At 41.7% G+C, this 24,522-nt stretch overlaps 1 protein-coding gene across 3 annotated transcripts in view; it reads right to left on the bottom strand.

Annotated features, from left to right (window-relative positions):
• Positions 1-24,522, bottom strand: part of LOC105235528 — a 474,820-nt gene that overhangs the window by 274,585 nt on the left and 175,713 nt on the right. For all 3 annotated transcript variants that reach the window (XR_004628831.1, XM_011218932.3, XM_034671632.1), the window contains exon 3: positions 1,840-1,893. Coding sequence is in view for 2 of the 3 variants with exons in the window: in XM_011218932.3 (XP_011217234.2) it covers positions 1,840-1,893 (54 nt within the window). In the remaining variant the exon portion in view is untranslated. The remainder of the gene's footprint in view (positions 1-1,839; positions 1,894-24,522) is intronic.

The following is a 24,522-nucleotide window of genomic DNA, read 5'->3' as shown; positions in this document are numbered from 1 at the left end:
ATGCACAAGGACTTCAAACTTCACATGGCCCACAGAGGGACATGGCTAATAAATAGAAACTGATGCCATCTTACACTGTATTAGTAGAATATTAGTGTTACACTAAAGAAAGCCTACAGCTTGTCCTTTCATCATAGCCCATGTCTTATGTTGTACCTGGCACACACCAAGTTTGTAAACAAATCTCCTGAAGGAAGAAAGAAAAGTCCCAAAGTGCTTTTGCCAAACTGACCACATCTGAAGAACAATATATAATTTTTGGACACTGGTAAAAAAGAGTATGCAAAAAAAAAGTATAACCTAGATTAGAAGCAATAATAATACCTAATATAGCATTGATTATATATTGAGCACTGTTCTAAGCACTTTATATATATTAACTCATCTATAATATGAAGCAGGTACAGTTACTACCCTCACTCTAGAGTGATAAAAGTGAAGCACAGATAGCTTATGTGACCACAGTCACATTGGTAGTAAGTGGCTGAGCCAAGTTTTGAAACCAAATAGCCAGGAACCAGCAGCCCACACTTCTGGAAATCAATTATAACAATATTCTACTAGAAATAAAGAAGGAAAACCATTAGCCCAGGAGTGAGCCGGGGAGAAGATTCAGAAGAAACATCAGGCAGAAATTAAAAGGAAACATATCCTGGCTCAGTAAAATGAAGAACTTTCTAAAGCTTTGATTTGTCTCACTGGTGAACAGTCAGGGTGTTTGGGTTCCCTGTTAATAGAGTATTCAAGGAAAGGCTAGAAGTCCATCTATACATGACATCAAGGGCAGTCCCACTCTGGAAAAAAAGGTGAGACTAGAGAACCCCTGAAGTGCCTTCATTCCCTGGATCTGTAATGTTAAGAATACAAGATGGACCTCAATCTCAGACAGCCCAGACCAAGACAAACACAGCAGAACTCAATCAAGATGGAGATTTAATAAGCAAGAAAAAACTATCAAGATAATGAAACGGATGGCATTCAGAATAGTGGGCCCTTACATCACCTTTAAAGATGAATACCCCAACTACCTATTTCTATATCAAGCAAATTCAGAAGCGGAAACAGCACAGCAAAACAATGTCATGCTATAAAACCCTAAGGAATGCCAAGTTACTAATATATGAGGCACAGGTCAACTTTTTATGCACCTGGCTTTTCATATCAATAGATAGTGTCAAAGAATTTATTTGAGTTGTTCAGGCTGTGAAATCATTTCTTTCCCCTCAAGAAGGAGAACATCTAGTTAAACCTGAGATTAAAGAGGTGGATAAAAGTGCCCCCTGGTCTGCGAAGGCCAGGAATTAGACATGCTGCTACTGCTACAGCAGGCAGTCTCCAGACAAGATCCATTACAGGGACGTCTTCCATCAGATACTAGCGACGCTAATCCTTTTGCAAAGCATGACAGCTTCTCAAACTTGACTGTGGTGAATCCACACCAAATTTTTATGCTATATGATCAGCTTTCAAAATAAAAAACCATTTTATATTGTGTTGAGTTTAGGTTTATTACATTTAAATTTGGAAACAAGAGTATAGATGCCTGCAATGCAGCTTGTCCTGGACTCCCTTGATACTCATCTTGCAGAATAAAATGTCAGATAATACCAAAATAGATACATGCAACCAGAGCTGCTTGATAACAAAATGCTGTCAAACGGTAACAGGGTTTTCCACATCCTTAAAGAGAACCATTCAAATTTCCTTCTCCGAAGAAAGAGAGCTACAACATGTCACCGGAATATTCTCATTGATCCTGTAGCTTTTCAACTGAATGTCATCAACTCTGAAGCATTTAGTACTCTGACAGCAAGTTGGAAATTTTAGAGGCTGACTTACCTTTTTGCAGTCAGATAAGGACTTTTCACTGGCCAATGTGCTGAAAATGGTGGTCTATAAAACAAGAAGGTGGGTGACACAGTAGAATCATCAAAGTGTAATAATATTGACTCTGTCCTGTTCATTTCTTTTTTTTTTAAGATTTTATCTATTTATTTGACAGAGAGAGAGAGAGAGAGACAGCCAGCGAGAGGGGGAACACAGGTAGGCGAAGTGGGAGAGGAAGAAGCAGGCTCCCAGCAGAGGAGCCTGATGTGGGACTCGATCCCAGAACGCCAGGATCACGCCCTGAGCTTAACAGATGCTTAACAACTGAGCCACCCAGGCGCCCCTGTCCTGTTCATTTCTAATCCATGGTGGGCACCACTTCTTATGACCCCATTGATTTCCCTGGATTTTAAAAAAATACCTGCCCTTCACTGTTCCCACTACCAACCACCCTACCCAAGCTAGGAACATTCATTATGGGCCAACAACGATAGAGTGAGATAAGGACTCTTATTTATCTTTGTTTCACAAGTTACCTGCAGCACAATTCAGTTAATTGTCAAAAATCACATACCTTGGAGAGATGTGAGTAATCAAAGCCAAGAAGTCTGACCCTAGAACCCACATTCTCAACCACACATGGTACCCTCTCTCTTTCTCTTGAAGAGATATGTGCAAAATGTCAAATGCCAAATGATTCAAATAAACCTATTATGAGCCTGAGTAATGAAAGGAAGTTCTCCCCATTTAAGAGATTTGTGAATCTGAACAGCAGTACCAGATATTGTCATCTGATTTCTATTTTCTTTAGCACACTTGCTCTCCACATGACTTATTTTTTATATATATTTTGTGTTTATTTTCCTGGCCTCATGAACCACTAAAAAGGCACTTTAGCATGCAAGGCCAGTTGGGATTAATATGCACGTTTGTTCCTTTTGGACTATCCTATGAAGAGTTAAATGAATCTATGGTCAACCACATAAATAGTATTGAAATTTTTTTCAGTAAACCTGTCTTTTTCTTTAATTACAAAATATATATTTTTAATAAGTCAATCTCCTTTCTAACCTATCCTCTTGAGGTAATCAATAATAAAAATCTGTGTTCATCCAGGATGCTTGGGTGGCTTAGTCGGTTAAGCGTCTAACTCTTGATTTTGGCTCAGGTCATGATCTCAGGGTCATGAGATGGAGACCATGTCGGGCTCTGCACTGGGCATGGAGCCTGCTTAAGATTCTCTCTCTCCCTGTCCCCTTCCCCTCTGCTTGCACATGCATGTGTGCACTCTCTCTCAATCGCTCTCTCAAAAAAATCTGTGTTCATCTTTCCACACTTTCTCTATGTTTATCCAAATACATATTACATCATATGTAATTACATGACTTAGATATTATCTGTATTATGTTACATATGCACATACAGAAATTTCTTTCTTTCTTGAAATAGTATCATCCTATTTAAGAATACAGTAGAGGCACCTTTCTAGGTCAGTTCATATAGATTGGCTCATTCTTCTCAATAGGCGCATCACACTCTATAATAGAGATATAACATATTTATGTATGCTTTCCTTTACAGACGGACATTTGGTAGTTTCCACGTTTTGGTTCTTTTGTTACTGCTTTCTGTTTGTTTACTTTTGTCTGCTATTACAAACTATGTTACAGAAAACATTCATATATATATATATACACACACACACATATATAAAATATATACATATATATTTTGTATATGTGTACATACACATATACATACTTATACCGATAATTTTATTTTGGTTGAATAGGGTCAAAAAACAAAAGAAATGTAAAATAAATAAAGACGTTGGTATGGCTTGAAGATGTAATCTACACCAATTTTCTCACACTCTCTCCTCGCATAACATAAAAATATCTACCACCCCCCCCCCTAGGATTTTGCTTTGTTTTAGGACAAGCTCTAGAGATAGTTAAAAATCTGAGCCAGGATATATCCTGATCCAAAGTAATATGCAGCATTAAAGGACAGAAAACACAGATGTGGATATACATACAAAAAAGCATATTTAATGAAAAAAAATAAATTCAAGATTTAGATTGGCGTAATCTTAAAATATGGCTTGCTGGAAGTTTTGTGTTTTTATTTTATTTGTGAGTTATCTAGAAAGTTTGATTAAAGTAGAAAAGGGATGGAATGCGTGGGTGTCTCGGTCGGTTAAATACCTGCCTTCTGCTCAGGTCATGATCCCAGGATCCCGGGATGGAGCCCCACATCAGGCTCTCTGCTTAGCCCGGAGTCTGCTTCTCTCTCTGCCCCTTCCCCCCCAGCTTGTGTTTGCACACTCTCTCTCTCTCCTCTCAAATAAATAAATAAAACCTCTAAAAAAAACTGGAAAGGGAAAAAAGGGAAGAATTTTAAGTGGTAGAAGAAAAGAGGAAAAGCAAAAATCAAAAAAGAAGGGCAAGATGAAAAGTTCACAAAAACAGACATAACAGAATTATCAGGACAAAGAAAAAAATGGCTCCCATAAAAGAAACTGCCATCTTTGCTCAAAGAGAATGAGGGCATGTGACTCATTCTTCTTACCATAATTAAATCCACTGACCTAATTTCAACCCTGACAAATAGCAGCCCATGTTGACAGGAGTAGATCTACTCTAAAAGTTCCATGCTGTCTTGTCCTTTGCTTTTGCCAGGTATATCTTAGTTTCTCTTGTTTACATATTCCTTGTGAATAGAAGGGAAGATTCTTGCTTGCTATTCAAAGACTGAACCAGTTAGGAGGGAGAAAAGCCAAAGAAACAGACCGCTCTCAACGTGCTCCTGAACCACTCCACCTGCAATCTTCCCATCAAATGCCTTCCTTATGATCCTTCTTCATATTTATGTTTTTGTATACATGAGCACCATGTTACCAGAGAGGCCTCAGTGTTCATTCTCAGAGTCCTGATCCAGGAAGAGAAAGACCCCACAAGACTTGGTCACTGCTATACCCCCATTACCTAGCCCAGGGCCTTCCATGAGAAAAGGTATCCAATAAATATGCACTGAACTAACAAAACAAAACACAAACAAACAACAACAACAAAAAACCACGGCGTCAGGTGAAACTTCAGTCCTTACCCCAAAACACTGCTTCGGAAGCACAGTGGCAGAAAAGCAGCCTCACATATAATAACATTACAAAGTAAAGCCTAGAGAGAGAGGAAAATGAGAAATAAAAGATACCCAAAGAGTAGTAAAATACAGTTTCTATTCAGTATATTTCTATTGTCTATTATCCACTTGGTTTGGTCATCGATTTTTCAATGTCAGCCCTATGAACATTTTGGACTCGATAATTCTTGGTTGTGGGGGTACTGTACTGTGGGCTGTACTGTGCAGCATCCCTGGCCGCTACCCACCAGATTTCAGTAGTACACCCCACCCCCTGACCTCAGTCATGACAACCAAAAATGCTTCCAGATATTTCCAAGTGCGTTCTGGAGGGGGCAAATTCACCCCCCAGTTGAGAAGCACTGGTCTACACTCAAGAAGAGCTAGTCATGGAAATAACCCTGATTCCCTGACCAGTGTAACTAAATTTTTTCCAGGAAATGGAAGTTGAAAAGTCAGAATCGGGAGAGGACCCAAATTCTAGCTACTGCAGATTCCATGTGGGGGCAACTTGAGAGACTCTAATTGCATTTTTAAGTAAGTTTAAGATACACCACTAGGGACAGTAAATTAAGAAACATGTCTAAGAATTCAGATATTAGTGCTCTAGCCCAGGGGAAATGATCTTCGAAATTAAACAATACCATTCAACCTTTGAGAATAGTCTCGGGTGACCTGAGAAACATGTTTGGGGGAGAAATGAGAGTCAGAGACAGGTGAAATTGGCTTCACTAAAAAAATTAAAACAAGTAGCTCCAAACATTTTATTTGTAGAAAGGAACCACTTGAGCTAAGGGACAAATGTATGGTGAAATCTCAGTACCTGGAATGAGTATGAAAGAAGTATGGCATGGGTCAATGAGAGTCTGTATCCTTAATTTGGCCATTTTCTAAGGGGATTTTACTTATACGCTCCGTTGGTCTCATTTCGTTCCTGTCGAAAACCTTTAACTGGCATTCCAGTTTCCTAATTACAGCTATTGTAAATGACTTTGGGTGGGCTTTCTAAACCTTCCAATAACATGTTCACTTTAATTACTGGAAATGAAAGGCTCAAAACACGGTGACTTACCCACACTGTGCCCTTCTTGACTGTTGCATCAATATCTTTCTACTAAAGAGGAAACCCCTAATGAGTCTACCCCACCAAAGTTTGCACGAGGCTGCGTTTGTCAAAGGAGTGCAAGCACAATGGTGCACAATGACTTTCTAGAGCACCGACTTCTAACCCTGTTGGCAAGGTGGCCAGCATGGGGTGAACAGTATTGCACATAAAATTTGTAGCAATTTGCCAAACGAATCTAGAAAGGTGAGGCCCTACTATTGTCCATTTATATACTGATACCTGAAATTTCACTTATTAGAGCCCTGCTTTTCACATCAGGCTTTGTATCATCATAGATATAACCTCGAGGGATGCTAGGGTATAAGAGTCAATACAAAGGGGGCAATTAAAAATTTCATGTATTGGGGCGCCTGGGTGGCACAGCGGTTAAGCGTCTGCCTTCGGCTCAGGGCGTGATCCCGGCATTGTGGGATCGAGCCCCACATTGGGCTCCTCTGCTGTGGGCCTGCTTCTTCCTCTCCCACTCCCCCTGCTTGTGTTCCCTCTCTCGCTGGCTGTCTCTATCTCTGTCGAATAAATAAATAAAATCTTTAAAAAAAAAATTTCATGTATTATAATTGTTGGTCTGTTACACCTTAGAAGGAATGAGTTTATCAGGTCCTTTTCTATAAGTAGATTTTTGACTTTGGGTTTTTTAAGTTTTCTAAAAATTTCAAAAACAGATTTTGATGGAGAGGAATGAAAACTTACATGAAAAAAGACACCGGACACTCATGGTGCTGGGAAAAGATCTAAAAACATAGGTCACATCAGGCTCCCTAAAAAGCAGACTGTGAGATGGAGGTTAGCATACGGGGGGTTTATTAGGGACTGCTCTCAGGAACGCCACTTGTGGAAGGAAAGAGAAGGGTGCAGGACCAAGCACAGGAAGAAGTTGGGCCCTGGTAAAACTCAACAAAGGTCTCAGTCCAACAAACAGGGAGCCCTGAACTGGGGCAGACTTGTCCCCAGCTGGGGCAGAGCTAAGAGCTGCCCTGGAAAGGAGGCATGACCCTGGGCAAGATGACTATTTTCAGCCAAGGGCAATTTCCTGAGAGGGATGACAGCTGAGAATAGTCAGCCAGCTGCTCTCCTAGCAACACGGACATCTGTGTGGAGCACTGCTGCGTCCACTACAATATATTTTACTTTGACACACTTTGCCAAGGGCAGATACTGGTTGTGACTAACTTACTCTAGTTGAACATGATCCCTTATTAGAAGTTTGCTGGTCTTTTACGATAGAATCTTTAGACAGATAAACAAACGGTCCACTTGCTCAGGAGTCTAGGCGTCTAGGTGCTTAGGTCTAATGTCCTTTATTAACAGATCTCTTGTGAGCTTAAGATGGGTGGCTGTCCATAAGGTCTTGAATTCTTCATTACAAAATGAGGAAACCCATATCCATGGGTTTTAGGACATTTTAGGTAATGATAACCTGGCTAATTTGAAGAAAATGGGCCTGATTTTATCAGACACATCATTTAGAAATCAAAGAGTATACCACCTACTTCTTCCCTCCATACTCTGAGGAAAGAACATTTGACTGAACAACATGGTCAGCTCTTGATTACCTCCAGAGCTAGAGAGAGTTTTACAGGTGATCCACAAAAGCATAACTTATAAAATTTCTCTACATCTGATTTTGAGAGATGATAAATAATGGTCTATTTTGAAGATGAGGTGGTTAAACACATCTTCCTTAAATTAACATTCATGATCATTTATAGAAATACTCCAAGTGGGCAGAAAGACAAAAGCAACCCAGAAGGAAGAGTGACTCGGGATGAAAAACTGGAACAATACGGCCTTGGTTTGAGAACACAAATGGAGGGAGGATCAGCAATTGACGGCTCATCCAGTCCAGCCTACAGAAACAGATTCCAGAAGGGCAGCGCTTACCCCATTCTCACTGGTGAGAGTGGTTTGCAAAGTGAGCACTGAAAAGAGACTCCATACGTTCTACACTGCATTTTGAGAGAGAATTTACCTGTGAGAGTTATTATAACGTTGTCTCAGTCCCACTAAATTAGGTTTAGAAGAAAAAAAAAAACAAGAACAGGCTCAAACTCTACTGAGCTTATTTCTTCCATGTAATGTCTAGAGCTAAGATTTATATTTTAAAAACAGCAAACCTATGATGCTTACTTGATTAAACTGGAACAAAGTCAGGTGCAAGAGAATTGCTTAAGTACTGGATTATAAAAATTAAGGAATTCAGAAACTGAATCTCTGAGATAGATGGTAATGTTACAAAACTTTATTTCAAGCATCAGTTGTTCCTTTATGTGTGTGTGTACATGTGTGTATGGGTGTATGTGTGTGTTTCACGCCCAGCCAGACACCAACAAACAGGCCAGCTAGTTTCGGTAAATGGTCAAATACAGTTGAAAGCTAAGCACCATTTAAAGGAATGATGCCTGCATTAGGCATCTCCATTTGATACCAGCCATTTGTACCACACAGACACACTGGATGCCTTCTTACTCATTGGTAGATGTCAGAACTAGACCTACTCATATTACTAACAATTTGGAAGTAATTTACATATGAATCAAGGGGTCCCAAAAGTGCACACTACTTGGATGCTTTCTTAGACATTATAGGCAGCCAATTTTAGGATTTCTAGACAAAGTATAAATTTCCATTTGGTCTTCATGCTTTAGCAAACTAGTATTGATACATGCACACTGAAAATAGTGGCATCCCTCCAGGCAAAGTGTGGCATTCATATTTTTTAAGTGCATGGTTATAAAACACAACCAGCTAAAGGAAAAAAATTATACCCCTGAATAAATGATAAAATTACAGTGTTTTCTTGTAGTCCATGAATACTGAAAATTTCAATTAACCAAGTGAAAAGCCATTGAATGTGCCAGCAGGATTTATATCCCAGACTAATGACCATCATCTGCATCCTATTTAGCTAATGAAGGTTTGGAACACTTGTGGATAATTAAGGGAAAGCTGATGGGAGGAAATTCGAACCATGGAAAGATCAAATCTATTTATGTCTGCATTTAAAACTAAACATATCTAATAGTTCACTCAATCAAGTCAAAATGTCTGTTCATTTGGAATAAGATAGATGCTCTTCAGTTAAATAGGCAGGTTAGCTCCCAAAACACAAAATTCATTCCTCATTCATTCATTCAATACTTATTAAACACCTTCCATGTGCCTCTGCCCTTATGGATCAACACAATAGCACCATGATTTCCCTCATGTTTTCCCCACCACTCTCCCTCCTCCAGCTTCATTACGTTTACAGCTCTGGTTTTCACTTTACCCAAGTAACTACTGACCACCTGTCTGTCGTGACAGCTACAGCATAGCTGCAATTGTAGGACATGACGGGAAAATACAGGGTGTACAATAGGGCAGTTGGCTTTTTCTGACACCAGTCAGGGCACCTCAGGGCTGGGCCCCGGGCTCATTAATAGGTGGGTGTTCGTGTGCGGAAGACTAAAGACCTGCTTAAAGGAAGACAACACCTGATATTCAGGGGTAGCAAGAACAGGAATCAAGCTCACTACAGCTCTACTGAATTTCACTAGTTTGTAGCCGTTTCATTCAACTGTTATTATCCCACGTGAGAGAGAGCCCCTTAAAAAACCTCCACTGAGTCCCTGCCATAATCTGACAAATTTGTGTTTAACAAAGGTGATGTTTCAAGAACCTCCAATCCTAGGATCTACGTCAGTGCTGAAAATGGGAAGCCCAGCTGGTAGGCATGTTGTGGGAAGTCAACTAACGGTGGCAACTCAATCTTAGGTGCACACATTTATGTTTTTTCAGAATCCCTTCCATGTCTGAAAGGAAAGCCAGATTTTTTTTTTAAATCTGCAAAATCAGAGTTTACACATAGCCAGTTGGGAATAACTTCATCTAAGCCAGTGGGTCTCAAACATTAGAGAATCACCTGGAGGTTTAGTTAAACTAGGTTGCTGGGCTCCACCTCCCAGAGTTTCTGATGTAGAGGGTATGGGTTGGGGCCCAACAATTTGCATTTCTAACACATTCTCAGGTAAGGTTGATGCTCCTGGTCTGGGAACCATCCCTTGAGAATCAGGGGTCTCAGCTATACCCAAAGGAAGTTAACAACAGCGGTAACTATGTGTTTTATGACCTCACAAGAAAGGAAAAAGTATCTTTGAATTTCCATAAGTATAATTTTAATTAGTGACAATACTAATACCTTCTGATATTTACATAAAATTTCCAATCTCTAAAGCCCCCTGAGACACATTGTTTCATTTCAACTTCCAATCAACACTATAAGGTAGTGTTCTTAATCTCACTGTAGGACACCAAGAAAGAGAAAGGTTAAGTGACTTGCCTAAGTTTTCTTAACTTGTGAGTAGTCAAACTGAGACTCAGGTCACTGGCCTTCAGAAGTATTGCTGGGATAGAATTGTGCTATGAGAACTATACTCTGGGATCATCAGAGTACAGTAAGAAATTCATTTAAAAACTAATAAAGTGAGGTTGCTCAAGTCTGACAATATCAATGTCAAAGTTTCTTTCTTTTTTTTTAATAATAATATTTTTTATTATGTCAGTCACCATACAGTACATCCCTGATTTTGATGTAAAGTTCCATGATTTATTAGCTGCGTATAAAACCCAGTACACCATGCAATACGTGCCCTCCTTACTACCCATCACCAGCCTATCCCATTCCCCCACCCCCCTCCCCTATGAAGCCCTCAGTTTGTTTACTAATAAACACTAATTTTTTTCTTACTCAGCACCATTTATAAAAGCTAATGAGCCTTTGCATTCATTGTGAATTATATAAAAGATATTTTTTTCATCTCCCTGAAAAGGGTTAGGTGGAACAGAAACTGAGAAATGTATATATAAAGTCCAAATGTATATATAAAGTCCAATACAAAGATAAGGTTGTCAGCAACAGCAAACACTAGGAAGAGAATGCCACTGGGAGAAGAGGTGTTACTTTTTAGTACCAGTTCCCCTTCCTGCAGAGAGTGGATCTTTGATGTTTCCACCAGGTTAGCATCTTTGGGGCAGATAACCAGTAGGAAGCTCTAAATGTGCAGAGAGCAGAAGGAATTCCACAGTTTACAAAGAGCACAGAAGTAAAAAACGATGGGACCTGAGGCTGCTGTCCACAAATGGCCCCCACTAGAATTGCCATGAAGAGGACAGACTCCCTTGGCTGTACCCTCACACCCCTGACCATGACCAGGAGGATCCTATGAGATGAGGGAGATGGTACACTCTGGGACAAGGGGAGGAGAAGCTGTCAGAACACATTTCATGCTCTTTATGACATTATTTGAACATGGCCAATTGGTGCCAGGAGGAGAGAGCAGAGAAACAAAGAGTCTCAATGAAGACACAACAAAATACAACATATTGGGACAAATGACACCCACTGAGTGGTGTCGAGCTTCATCTCTCAAAGCTGCAGACCAGGTTTCCCTAAAGCCATCAACTTAATATAACAAGGCTAGACACCGCTACTCAGGGTCATCCCATTGTTCTTCCCAGAGCAGAATATCCTAATCTGACCTGGTAGGAGCTAAAGGGAAGAGGGATTGAAGGAACTGACACAAACGGGAGGAGCAGACTATTTCCATACATTTTGACTTTAAAAGAATAATAAGGATACACTAAAATTCTACGTCTATTAGCATCTATAATTTTGGAGTCAGTAGCTGTGATACTTTAAATACCAGGAGTACATCGATTGCTTTGAAAGATTATTGCTCAATATTTGGGACTTTAGATCCTTAAGATGCCCCCCAATCTTGACTGTAATCTCTACTGTCCCTTATACAAACGCCCTGATGGGACTTGATCCATACTGTGCTGTAACCTCATCGAGGCCAGAGGCCAGCTCTTCATCATCTGTGTACCCTATACTTGGCACAGTAATGGGCGTAACAATGAGGACACAGTAGGAACTTCATAGATGTTTGCTGAACGTGTAGTGAGTAAGGCAAGGGAGGTAAGGGGGAGGAAAAAGGAAGAAGTGGGGAAGGAGGAACAAAGGGATTGAGGCAGGGAAAGAAGGAAGAGTAATGCTAACATGGGGACAATATTCTATAGTGGGAAAAGTGTTATGAGTTGAATTATGTCCCCCAAAAAGAGAGGCTCGTGTCCTAACCCCTCGTACCTGTGAATGTGACCTTATTTGGAAATAGGGTCTTTACAGATGATCCAGTTAAGATGAAGCCAATGGGCTGAGTCCTAATCCAATACAACTGGTGTTCTTATAAAAAGGGGGAAATTCAGGAGCACCTGGGTGGCTCAGTTGGTTAAGTGTCTGCCTTTGGCTCAGGTTGTGATCCCAGCGTCCTGGGATTGAGCCCCGCATTGGGTTCCCTGCTTTACAGGGAGTCTGCATCTCCCTCTCCCTCTGCATGCCACTCCCCCTGCTTGTGCTCTCTCTGTCAAATAAATAAATAAATAAATACATCTTTTTTAAAAAAGGGGGGGATATTTGGACACAGATATGCACAGAGGGATCATGAGGTAAAGACGGCCATGTGATGATGGGGGCAGAGACTGGATGGATGCAGATGCAAACAAAGGAACCCCGAGGATTGCTGGCCACCACCAGAAGCCAGGGAGAGGCAAGGAAGGATTCTACCCACAGTCTTGGAGAGAGCACGGCCCTGCTGACATGTCAATTTTGAACTTCTAGCCTCTAGAACTGTGATGCAGTAAACTTCTGTTGTTTTAAGCCACCCAATTTATGCTTTTTATGGTAGCCCTAGCATTCTAGTACCATAGTACATAACCAGTATCTCTACTTACTAATCAACTGTTACAGTGATTGACAAGCCATTCCTATGGAGGGGCAGATAGTAAATATTTTAGACTTTGGGAGCCAAAAGATCTCTGTCAAAACTCAACTGCATCAATGCAGCATGAAGGAAGTCATAGAAAATACATAAACGAATAAGGATGGCTGTGTTCCAACACAACTTTATTTTATAGGCACTGAAATTTGAATTACATAGAATTTTCATGTGTCATGAAATATTCTTCTTTTGCTTTTTTTTTTCAACTATTTAAAAATGTGAAAACCACTCTTACCTTGAAGGCTGTTCAAAAACAGGCAGTGGGCCAGATTTTCCCTGCAAGCAATAGTTTGTCTGCTTCTGGGTACAGATCTAGCAATCAAAAACATCTGACTCTAGTCCTGATACCACTAATTACTATTTTCATAACCATGACTAAATCACTGGCTTCCATCTTCAAGAGAACATAATAAGGTACTTGGGTGGCTCAGTCGGTTAAGCATCCGACTCTTGATTTCAGCTCAGGTCCTGATCTCATGGGTCATTAGATCAAGCCCCACGTAACGGTCTGTGCTCAGCGGGAGCCTGCATGGATATTCTCTCCCTCTGCCCCTTCTCCCGCTTACGCATGCACTCTCTCTGCCTCTCAAATAAATAAGTAAATCTTTAAAAAATAATAATAAAAATAAATTTTTAAAAAGAGAACATAATAGACTTCTCCCTACCCACATAGAAGGTTATTATGAGGATGAGGTGAAAATCATATACTTCAAAATACTTTGTATACATATGGCATTAATACTTGGATATCTTTAATCTGTCTTACTCTTCGGAAATAAATATTAACACTAAGGTCAGGGGGATGATCAACTGACTGAGTCACGGGGCTAGAGCAGCATGAAAGCAAAGACATAACCCCCTTCAATCACCCACATCTTCAGATATATCAGGGAAGTGGACAAGGAGATGCATACCACGCACAAAGCTGTGAGCAAATGGCCTTTCTGAAGTAAACAGCAAGTCCAAGGCAACTGGTCATTATCTTTGGTCATATCTGACCCTGGGCTACTGCTGAACCAAGAATTTCATCTTCTAGGAATGTTCTGGACAAGGGCAGTTTGCTGCTGGGAGGCTGTGCTATAACTCAGTTCCCTAGATCATCACTCTAAACAAACATTCATCATCCACTAAAGATCCTCTGGCCATCTTGAGCCCACTTCTACAGTGCCAACAGCTGACAAAGCCATAAATATCACCCTCCATGCAGAATCGTCTTCACACTCACCACCATAAGGAATTGGAACATTGCCACTATGCTCTGCGCGGACCGGACTTGAGCTGACAGCTCCAGATTTTCAGGTCTGGCGTAAGGCAAAGCCAAAGAGAGCACCAAGGAACAAAGAAAATAGTTCACAGGAGGAAATATCATTTTGCTCACACTGCATAGGGCTGTAGACTTCCCTAGAACTGAGTTATGCCCTTGAGAAGCCAAGAGCATACCCTTCCAAATTACTAGCATAATGACCATGGTCATAAATCCTTAGAAAGGATTTTTTACTCCAAATTAATTATTCCAATTATCCTTCATTCCTGAGACTGTGTATTTCCTGGATGTAAAAGAAGCATTGTTACTAAACTTATTCTCAGTTGCTGACTCCTCATACTCATGAAGGAATTGAACAAAAGAGAATCCACATCCTCAGCCAACTACCGGCTGCTACCAATATCCAAACTCTCATCCTCCCTGTTGCGTTCCTCCCCATTCCCACCTCCACCCTGGCACATCACCACCTGCCTTCCTAAGAACAGAGAAGAAAGCCATGGCTATGACACATTTCTTAGCAATGTGATACCTTCTTCTCAAAGACTCTCACTTAAAAGCATGGTGAGGCCAGAGGTGTCCCACTGGGAGCAGAGTAGCTTAATGGAAGGGGAATGGGCCCAAATCCTAGCTCTGCCCCTTGTACGGTGACTGGGGCTCATCACTTAAGTTCTCTGGGCCTGAATTCCTTATCTGTAAAATGGGAATGAGGCCATTTACCTTAGAGCATTTTGTAAGAATTTAAGAGGACGTGTGCTCAATAAAGAGGACTATTATAATAATTTCTGAGAACTCTGGACTTCTTCTCCAGTTCTGTCTCCAGCCACATTTACTCTACAGACTTCACAAATACCCACTTACAGGGCTATCTCTGTGCCACTAAGCCCATAATGGTGAATGGGGAAAGCAAGGAAAAAGCTACAAAGTTACTTGCAGCCTGGACTCTATAAGAGCAAGTGGCTGGGAGCAGGGAGGAGGGATTGGCCTTTCCTCCCTTGAATACTCTTTGGGTTATTAAAAACTGGCAAATCTTCATGCTCCTGGTTAAACTAGACAGATAATGACTTTTGCTATGAAATATATTAGTCTCAAGCCTAGTTGTAGGTGCTTGATGATAAGATTCTCTCCTTCAAACTTCTCAGGAAAGATGCGGATTAAACTGGTCCCAGCCTTGGGCAATGCAGTTGAAGGTGCTTAACCTTTGGAGGAGTTCTGACTAGCAGAGTGGTGGGGATATCTTTTATCATAAGGCTTTAACGTAATCTCTTTCTTTCTCTTTTTCATGGTAATCCCATGACTAATATGTATCTAAATATATCCATCTTTTAAAAAAGAAAAAGAAAACCAACGATGTTAATTTGTAATCCAAGCTGAGGAATTCATGTGTAAATTTGAGGGTGGGGAGGAAGGGAGGAAGAAGGTCAAGAAAGAAAAACATTTTCATAATCACTGACTATTACAAAACACTTAAATGGACACACAACAATAATGGAGGGTGCAAGGCCCAATGTGATGGGTTCCAGTTTAAAAGCCCAACACCGTCATTAATAAATGAAAGGTGATGCACTATTATCTCAGACACTGTAAGTGATGGTCTGACAAAAAAAAAAAATCAATGGTTACACAATTTTACTCTACACCAGAAATAAAAAGATCTAGCTTGCCATAAGCACATTTCATAATTAGAGCACTGCCAGACACAGTCCTTGTCCTCGTTCTAAATTGCTGCATCTTCATTTCTTCAGAGAGTTTATTTTGAGTTCCACCTGCACAAGCTCTCCAAGTGAAAGGCCAATAAGAGGTGATTAAAGTGTTCCCCAGGGCTTGGGGAAATCCCATGCTTCATTTTTATCTTCATTTCTTTCCAACTGCCCTGGGCCCATTTATTCAACAAACATTACTGAGCCCTTATGTTGCAAGCATTAGGTTGAGTTCTGCTGGGAGGATATTGACAAATGAGATGTGACATGTGCCTTGAGAGATGATAAGCAAATCTGTGAAGCTTACCATATTCTTTGGAGAAGTTCTACTGAGTTCCGACCCTAGTTTTCTTCTCTCCTATGTCTTCCGTTCTTTCTGTGTGATATCTCTTTTTACTTTGTGCCACTTCTGAACTTTGTACATACTTCTACAATAACTTTCATCCCACCATATTGCACTTATTTGATTATGCCCCATGCCCCTTCTTTGGAAGCAGAGGCCATGCCATATTCATATTCTTTTTTTTTTTAAGATTTTATTTATTTATTAGACAGAGATAGAGACAGCCAGCGAGAGAGGGAACACAAGCAGGGGGAGTGGGAGAGGAAGAAGCAGGCTCATAGCAGAGGAGCCTGATGTGGGGCTCGATCCCATAATGCCAGGATCACGCCCTGAGCCGAAGGCAGACACTTAACCGCTGTGCCACCCAGTCGCCCCCATATTCTTATTCTAAATGTCACAATGGCTGGTACATAGATTTTTTTTAATTTGTTGAATATGAACATAATCCATCTACTTCTATGGCTTCAACTACTAGTATATAATGATCATTCTAAATCTGTATGTTCATCCCTGATACCCCCCCAAGCTTCAAATTCATTATTTTATTAAATATCTACTGCCTATTAAGTATCTGCACTGGAATGTCCCACAGGCATATCCAACTTGAGTTGTCCAAAACTGAACATGTTGTATTCCCCTTCTGAAAAACTGTTGCCAATTGTTCATATGTTGTTTAATGGTGAGACCATCATACTCCCTCTTTCAACCACAAATATTAATGTCTTTTTTGACTCTTCTCTCTTCCTTACCCATCACATTCTATTGATTCAACTACAGAAAACTCTCAAGTCATAAAGCTTTCTTCTTAATAGTCTAAAACTAGTTTTAGTTAGGCACCAACTGTTTATAAGAATGAATAGTTGGGGGCGCCTGGGTGGCACAGAGGTTAAGTGTCTGCCTTCGGCTCAGGGCATGATCCCGGCGTTATGGGATCGAGCCCCATATCAGGCTCCTCCGCTATGAGCCTGCTTCTTCCTCTCCCACTCCCCCTGCTTGTGTTCCCTCTCTCACTGGCTGTCTCTATCTCTGTCGAATAAATAAATAAAATCTTTAAAAAAAAAAAAAGAATGAATAGTTGAAGCCAAGTTAAAATTGAGAGTGCCTAGGAAAATGTGTGATTATAAGAAATAAGGAATTGGGACAAACTCCTCAGGAGCACTGATATTTACTAAGATGAAGAGAAAAAAAGAACCAGCTAAAGAAATTAAGAAAAAAGAGTCAGAGGAGAAGAGCCAGAGTGCTGTCATAGAATAGCACTTCCTAAAAGAAACCTAGGAGAGCATTTCCTCAAAGAAACTCTCCCTGTTTTCCAATCAGAACTAGAATCTCATTCTCTGTGCTCTCACCTCATACCATACTAATCCCTGTGAGACTGCTTATCACAGTACACTTTAACTGTCTACTGGTCTGCACCCCTCATAGAATATTAGTTCCCCAAAAGCAGGAAGTATGTCAGTGACAGCATATGGCAGAGTGCATGAAACATATGTAGTGCTCAATAAATATTTGTTGAACAACTGAAGAGATGAATGATTAAATAAATGAGTGAAATTCAGTCAAGAAATCACATAAGGATTGAAATATGCCCCTGACTTTAGTATTCAGGAAGATACTGGGTGACTTCTATTGTCGTCTTTTGCCACATATACTCATAAACTCATCAGTTTCACAGGGAAGATTCAAGAATTTGAGATAAAGGTTAAGATGGCGGAGGAGTAGGGGACACCTTTTTCAGCCGGTCCCCTGAGTTGAGCTGGATAGGTACCAGACCAGCAGGAATATCCACGGAATCAGCCTGAGACGCAGGAAGATACATCTGGATCTCTACAAATGAACATCTCCAGCGCTGAGTATCGAGGTACGAAGCGGGGAGCCGTGAAACCGCGCACAGATATCGGAAGCTAAACAGAAGGGGGAGGGAGCCGCCGTGTCAGGGCGCCGGGAAGCGGTAGCCACCTGCAAGGGGGAGCGGACAGACCGCGGACCCGCACGCTTGAGACAGCAGGCTGAGAAGGGAGCTCCGGGAGCGCACGCGGGACGGCTGGCGGTTGGCGGGCCACCTGCACGGGGGAGCAGGCGGACTCGCGGACGGCACCCGCGAGACAACAGACTTAGAACGCGAGCTCCAGGAGCGCGCGCGCAGGGCGGCTGGCGGGCCACCTGCACCGGGGAGCGGGCGGACCGCGGACCCGCACTCTGGAAACGGCAGACTGAGTCCGTGAGCCGGGAGCGTGCACCACCAAGCATCTCACGGAGCTCCGGAGCTCCGGTGTGCTCACTGGATCGAGGCTGAGACCGGGAGCTCCGGGAGCGTCCGCGGGGCGGCTGGCGGCTGGAGGGCCACCTGCACGGGGGAGCAGGCGGACTCGCGGTCAGCACCCGTGAGACACCAGACTGAGACGGGGAGCTCCGGGAGCCCGCGCGGGGCGGCTGGCGGCGGGCGGGGTTGGAAACACAAAGGACAGAGACGTGCCGGCCCTGGAAGTGAGGGCTGGGACGCCGGGTGTGGGGCGCACAGCCCGGGATGCTGCAGGGTTGAGCAGCACCAACAGAAACAGAGTTAAAGTGGCCAGAACATCAGTGGAGAACGATCCGCGATCCCTCTGTTCTGAGACAGAGGCTGAATTTCAGCCGCTGCTGCTCTCTCAGAAGAGGCATAGCAAACCGCCAGGGAAAGCCGCCAGAGAACAAAAGCCCGGAAATACCGGCTCACAGGGTGCCCATCCCCATCCCCCCTCGCAAGGGACACAGAGACTCTACCCAAACAGGGTTTTCTGAGTACCGGCAGGCAGGCCCCTCCCCCAGAAGGCAGGCTGAAAAATCAAGAAGCCCACAACCCGGAGCGCCTGAGTGGCGCAGTCACCAAGCACCTGTCTTCGGATTAGGGTGTGTTTACAACGTTCCGGAAAGGAGTCCCTCATCGGGCTTCTCCACCGGGAACCTGCTTCTTCCTCTCCCACTCCTCTGCTTGGGTTCCCTTTCTTGCTGACTGTCTCTCTCTCTCTCAAATAAATAAATAAACTCTTTAAGGAAGAAGCCCACATCCCTAAGATCTCTATAAAACAAGGGCGCACGGCCTGGGTCCCAGTCAACACTTGGGCTCTGGACAACCCTGCAATCTCTCTTCATCAGAATGACGAGAAGGAGAAGTCCCCCCCAGCAAAGAAAAGATAATGAGTCTGTGGCCTCTGCCACAGAATTGGCCTCGGCCACAGAATTAATACATATGGATGTATCCCAATTATCAGAAATGGAATTCAGAGCAACAATGGTCAAGATGATGAGTAAACTTGAAAAAAGCATCAGAGAAAGCGTTGCTGAGAATATAGAATCCCTAAGGGCAGAAATGAGAGCGAATCTGACAGAAATTAAAAATTCTATGGGCCAAATACAGTCAAAACTAGAGGCTCTGACGGCCAGGGTCACCGAGGCAGAGGAACGCGTTAGCGAATTGGAGGATGGGTTAGTAGAAGAAAAAACGAAAATAGAAGCTGGTCTTAAAAAAATCCACGCCCACGAATGTAGATTACGGGAGATTACTGACTCTATGAAACGATCCAATGTCAGAATCATCGGCATCCCTGAAGGGGTGGAGAAAAACAGAGGTCTAGAAGAGATATTTGAACAAATTGTAGCTGAAAACTTCCCTAATCTAGCAAGGGAAACAAGCATTCGTGTCCAAGAGGCAGAGAGGACCCCATCCAAGCTCAACCAGGACAAACCTACGCCACGGCATGTCATAGTGCAATTCGCAAATATTAGATCCAAGGATACAGTATTGAAAGCGGCCAGGGCAAAGAAATTTCTCACGTACCAAGGCAAAGGTATCAGGATTACGTCAGACCTGTCTACAGAGACCTGGAATGAGAGAAAGGCTTGGGGGGGCATTTTTAAAGCTCTTTCAGAGAAAAACATGCAGCCAAGGATCCTTTATCCAGCAAAGCTGTCATTCAGAATTGATGGAGAAATAAAGACGTTCCAAAATCGCCAATCATTAACCAATTTCGTAACCACGAAACCAGCCCTACAGGAGATATTAAGGGGGGCTCTATAAAGGTAAAAAGGCCCCAAGAGTGATACAGAGCAGCAAGTCACAACCGATACAAAGACTTTAAAGAGAAATGGCATCATTAAAATCATATCTGTCAATAATCTCTATCAATCTAAATGGCTTAAACTCTCCCATAAAACGCCACAGGGTTGCAGATTGGATAAAAAGACATGACCCATCCATTTGCTGTCTACAAGAGACTCATTTTGAACCCAAAGATGCATTCAGACTTAGAGTAAGGGGATGGAGTACCATCTTCCACGCAAATGGACCTCAAAAGAAAGCTGGAGTAGCAATTCTCATATCAGATAGACTGGATTTTAAACTAGAGGCCATAGAGAGAGATACAGAAGGGCACTATATTATTCTTAAAGGAAGTATTCAACAAGTGGATATGACAATTATTAATATATATGCCCCCAACAGGGGAGCAGCAAGATACACAAGCCAACTCTTAACCAAAATAAAGAGACATATAGATAAGAACACAGTAATAGTAGGGGACCTCAACACCCCACTATCAGAAATAGACAGAACACCCTGGCAAAAACTAAGCAAAGAATCAAAGGCTTTGAATGCCATACTCGACGAGTTGGACCTCATAGATATATATAGAACACTACACCCCAGAACCAAAGAATACTCATTCTATTCAAATGCCCATGGAACATTCTCAAGAATAGATCATGCTCTGGGACACAAAACAGGTCTCAGCCAATACCAAAAGATTGAAATTATCCCCTGCATATTCTCAGACCACAACGCTCTGAAATTGGAACTCAACCACAAGGAAAAACCTGGAAGAAACTCAAACACTTGGAGGCTAAGAACCATCCTGCTCAAGAATGACTCGATAAACCAGGAAATCAAAAAACAAATTAAACAATTTATGGAGACCAACGAGAATGAATACACAACGGTCCAAAACCTATGGGATACTGCAAAGGCAGTCCTAAGGGGGAAATACATAGCCATCCAAGCCTCACTCAAAAGAATAGAAAAATCTAAAATGCAGTTTCTATATTCTCACCTCAAGAAACTGGAACAGCAACAGAGGGACAGGCCTAACCCACTGACAAGGAAGGAGTTGACCAAGATTAGAGCAGAAATCAATGAATTAGAGACCAGAACCACAGTAGAGCAGATCAACAGGACTAGAAGCTGGTTCTTTGAGAGAATCCATAAAATTGATAGACCACTGGCAAAACTTGTCCAAAAACAAAGAGAAAGGACTGAGATTATTAAAATTATGACTGAAAAGGGAGAGGTCACGACCAGCACCATTGAAATTGCAAGGATTATTAGAAACTTTTATCAACAGCTATATGCCAAAAAACTAAACAATCTGGAAGAGATGGAGGCCTTCCTGGAAACCTATAAACTACCAAGACTGAAACAGGAAGAAATAGATTTCTTAAATAGGCCAATTAACTATGAAGAAATTGAGTCAGTGATAAACAACCTTCCAAATAATAAAACTCCAGGCCCAGACGGTTTTCCTGGGGAATTCTACCAAACATTCAAAGAAGAAATAATACCTATTCTCCTAAAGCTATTTCAAAAAATAGAAACAGAAGGAAAGCTACCAAACTCATTCTATGAGGCTAATATTACCTTGATCCCCAAACCAGGCAAAGACCCCCTCAAAAAGGAGAATTACAGACCGATTTCTCTAATGAATATGGATGCCAAAATCCTCAACAAGATCCTTGCTAATAGAATCCAACAGTACATTAAAAGGATTATCCATCATGACCAAGTGGGATTCATACCTGGGATGCAAGCATGGTTCAACACTCGCAAATCAATCAATGTGATACATCATATCAACAAGAAAAGACTCAAGAACCATATGATCCTCTCAATTGATGCAGAAAAAGCATTTGACAAAATACAGCATCCTTTCCTGATTAAAACCCTTCAGAGTGTAGGAATAGAGGGTACATTTCTCAATCTCATAAAAGCCATCTATGAAAAGCCTACTGCAAGCATTATTCTCAATGGGGAAAAGCTGGAAGCCTTTCCCTTAAGATCAGGAACACGACAAGGATGCCCACTCTCGCCACTATTATTCAACATAGTACTAGAAGTCCTTGCAACAGCAATCAGAAGACAAAAAGGGATCAAAGGTATCCAAATCGGCAAAGAAGAAGTCAAACTGTCTCTCTTTGCAGATGACATGATACTCTATATGGAAAACCCAAAGGAATCCACTCCCAAACTATTAGAAGTTATAGAACAATTCAGTAAGGTGGCAGGATACAAAATCAATGCCCAGAAATCAGTTGCATTTCTATACACGAATAACGAGACTGAAGAAAGAGAAATTAGGGAATCCATCCCATTTACAATAACACCAAAAACCATGCGTTACCTTGGAATTAACTTAACCAGAGACGTAAAGGACCTATATGCTAGAAACTATAGATCACTTTTGAAAGATATTGAGGAAGACATAAAAAGATGGAAAAATATTCCATGCTCATGGATTGGAAGAATTAACATAGTTAAAATGTCCATACTACCCAGAGCAATCTACACTTTCAATGCTATCCCGATCAAAATACCGAGGACATTTTTCAAAGAACTGGAACAAATAGTCCTTAAATTTGTATGGAACCAGAAAAGGCCCCGAATCTCCAAGGAACTGTTGAAAAGGAAAAACAAAGCTGGGGGCATCACAATGCCGGATTTCGAGCTGTACTACAAAGCTGTGATCACAAAGACAGCATGGTACTGGCACAAAAACAGACACATCGACCAATGGAACAGAATAGAGAACCCAGAAATGGACCCTCGGCTCTTTGGGCAACTAATCTTTGATAAAGCAGGAAAAAACATCCGGTGGAAAAAAGACAGTCTCTTCAATAAATGGTGCTGGGAAAATTGGACAGCTACATGCAAAAGAATGAAACTTGACCACTCTCTCACACCATACACAAAAATAAACTCCAAATGGATGAAAGACCTCAATGTGAGACAGGAATCCATCAAAATTCTAGAGGAGAACATAGGCAACAACTTCTATGACATCGGCCAGAGCAACCTTTTTCACGACACATCTCCAAAGGCAAGAGAAATAAAAGATAAAATGAACTTATGGGACTTTATCAGGATAAAGAGCTTCTGCACAGCCAAGGAAACAGTCAAAAAAACTAAGAGACAGCCCACGGAATGGGAGAATATATTTGCAAAGGACACCACAGATAAAGGACTGGTATCCAAGATCTACAAAGAACTTCTCAAACTCAATACACGAGAAACAAATAAACAAATCATAAAATGGGCAGAAGATATGAACAGACACTTTTCCAATGAAGACATACAAATGGCTAACAGACACATGAAAAAATGTTCAAAATCATTAGCCATCAGGGAAATTCAAATCAAAACCACACTGAGATACCACCTTACGCCAGTTAGAATGGCAAAGATAGACAAGGCAAGAAACAACAATTGTTGGAGAGGATGTGGAGAAAGGGGATCCCTCCTACATTGTTGGTGGGAATGCAAGTTGGTACAGCCACTCTGGAAAACAGTGTGGAGGTCCCTTAAAAAGTTAAAAATTGAACTACCCTATGACCCAGCCATTGCACTACTGGGTGTTTACCCCAAAGATACAGACGTAGTAAAGAGAAGGGCCATATGCACCCCAATGTTCATAGCTGCATTGTCCACAATAGCCAAATCATGGAAGGAGCCGAGATGCCCTTCAACAGATGACTGGATTAAGAAGCTGTGGTCCATATATACAATGGAATATTACTCAGCTATCAGAAAGAACGAATTCTCAACATTTGCTGCAACATGGACGGCACTGGAGGAGATAATGCTAAGTGAAATAAGTCAAGCAGAGAAAGACAATTATCATATGATTTCTCTCATCTATGGAACATAAGAACTAGGAGGATCGGTAGGGGAAGAAAGGGATAAAGAAAAGGGGGGTAATCAGAGGGGGGAATGAAACATGAGAGACTATGGACTGTGAGAGGCAAACTGAGGACTTCAGAGGGGAGGGGGTGGGGGAAGGGGATAGCCTGGTGATGGGTAGTAGGGAGGGCACGTATTGCATGGTGCACTGGGTGTTATACGCAACTAATGAAGCATCAAACTTTGCATCGGAATCTGGGGATGTACTGTATGGTGATTAACACAATATAATAAAATAAAATTAAAAAAAAAAAAAAAAAAAAAGAATTTGAGATAAAATGGAAAAGCCTCATGGCTGTCACTTGGCCACTTCCTTCCCAGAACCATC

The sequence above is a fragment of the Ailuropoda melanoleuca genome, chromosome 11, assembly GCF_002007445.2.
Source record: "Ailuropoda melanoleuca isolate Jingjing chromosome 11, ASM200744v2, whole genome shotgun sequence".
Taxonomy (NCBI): domain Eukaryota; kingdom Metazoa; phylum Chordata; class Mammalia; order Carnivora; family Ursidae; genus Ailuropoda; species Ailuropoda melanoleuca.
Note: the sequence above shows the minus strand (reverse complement) of the source record. Positions and strands in the feature narration are given on the sequence as shown.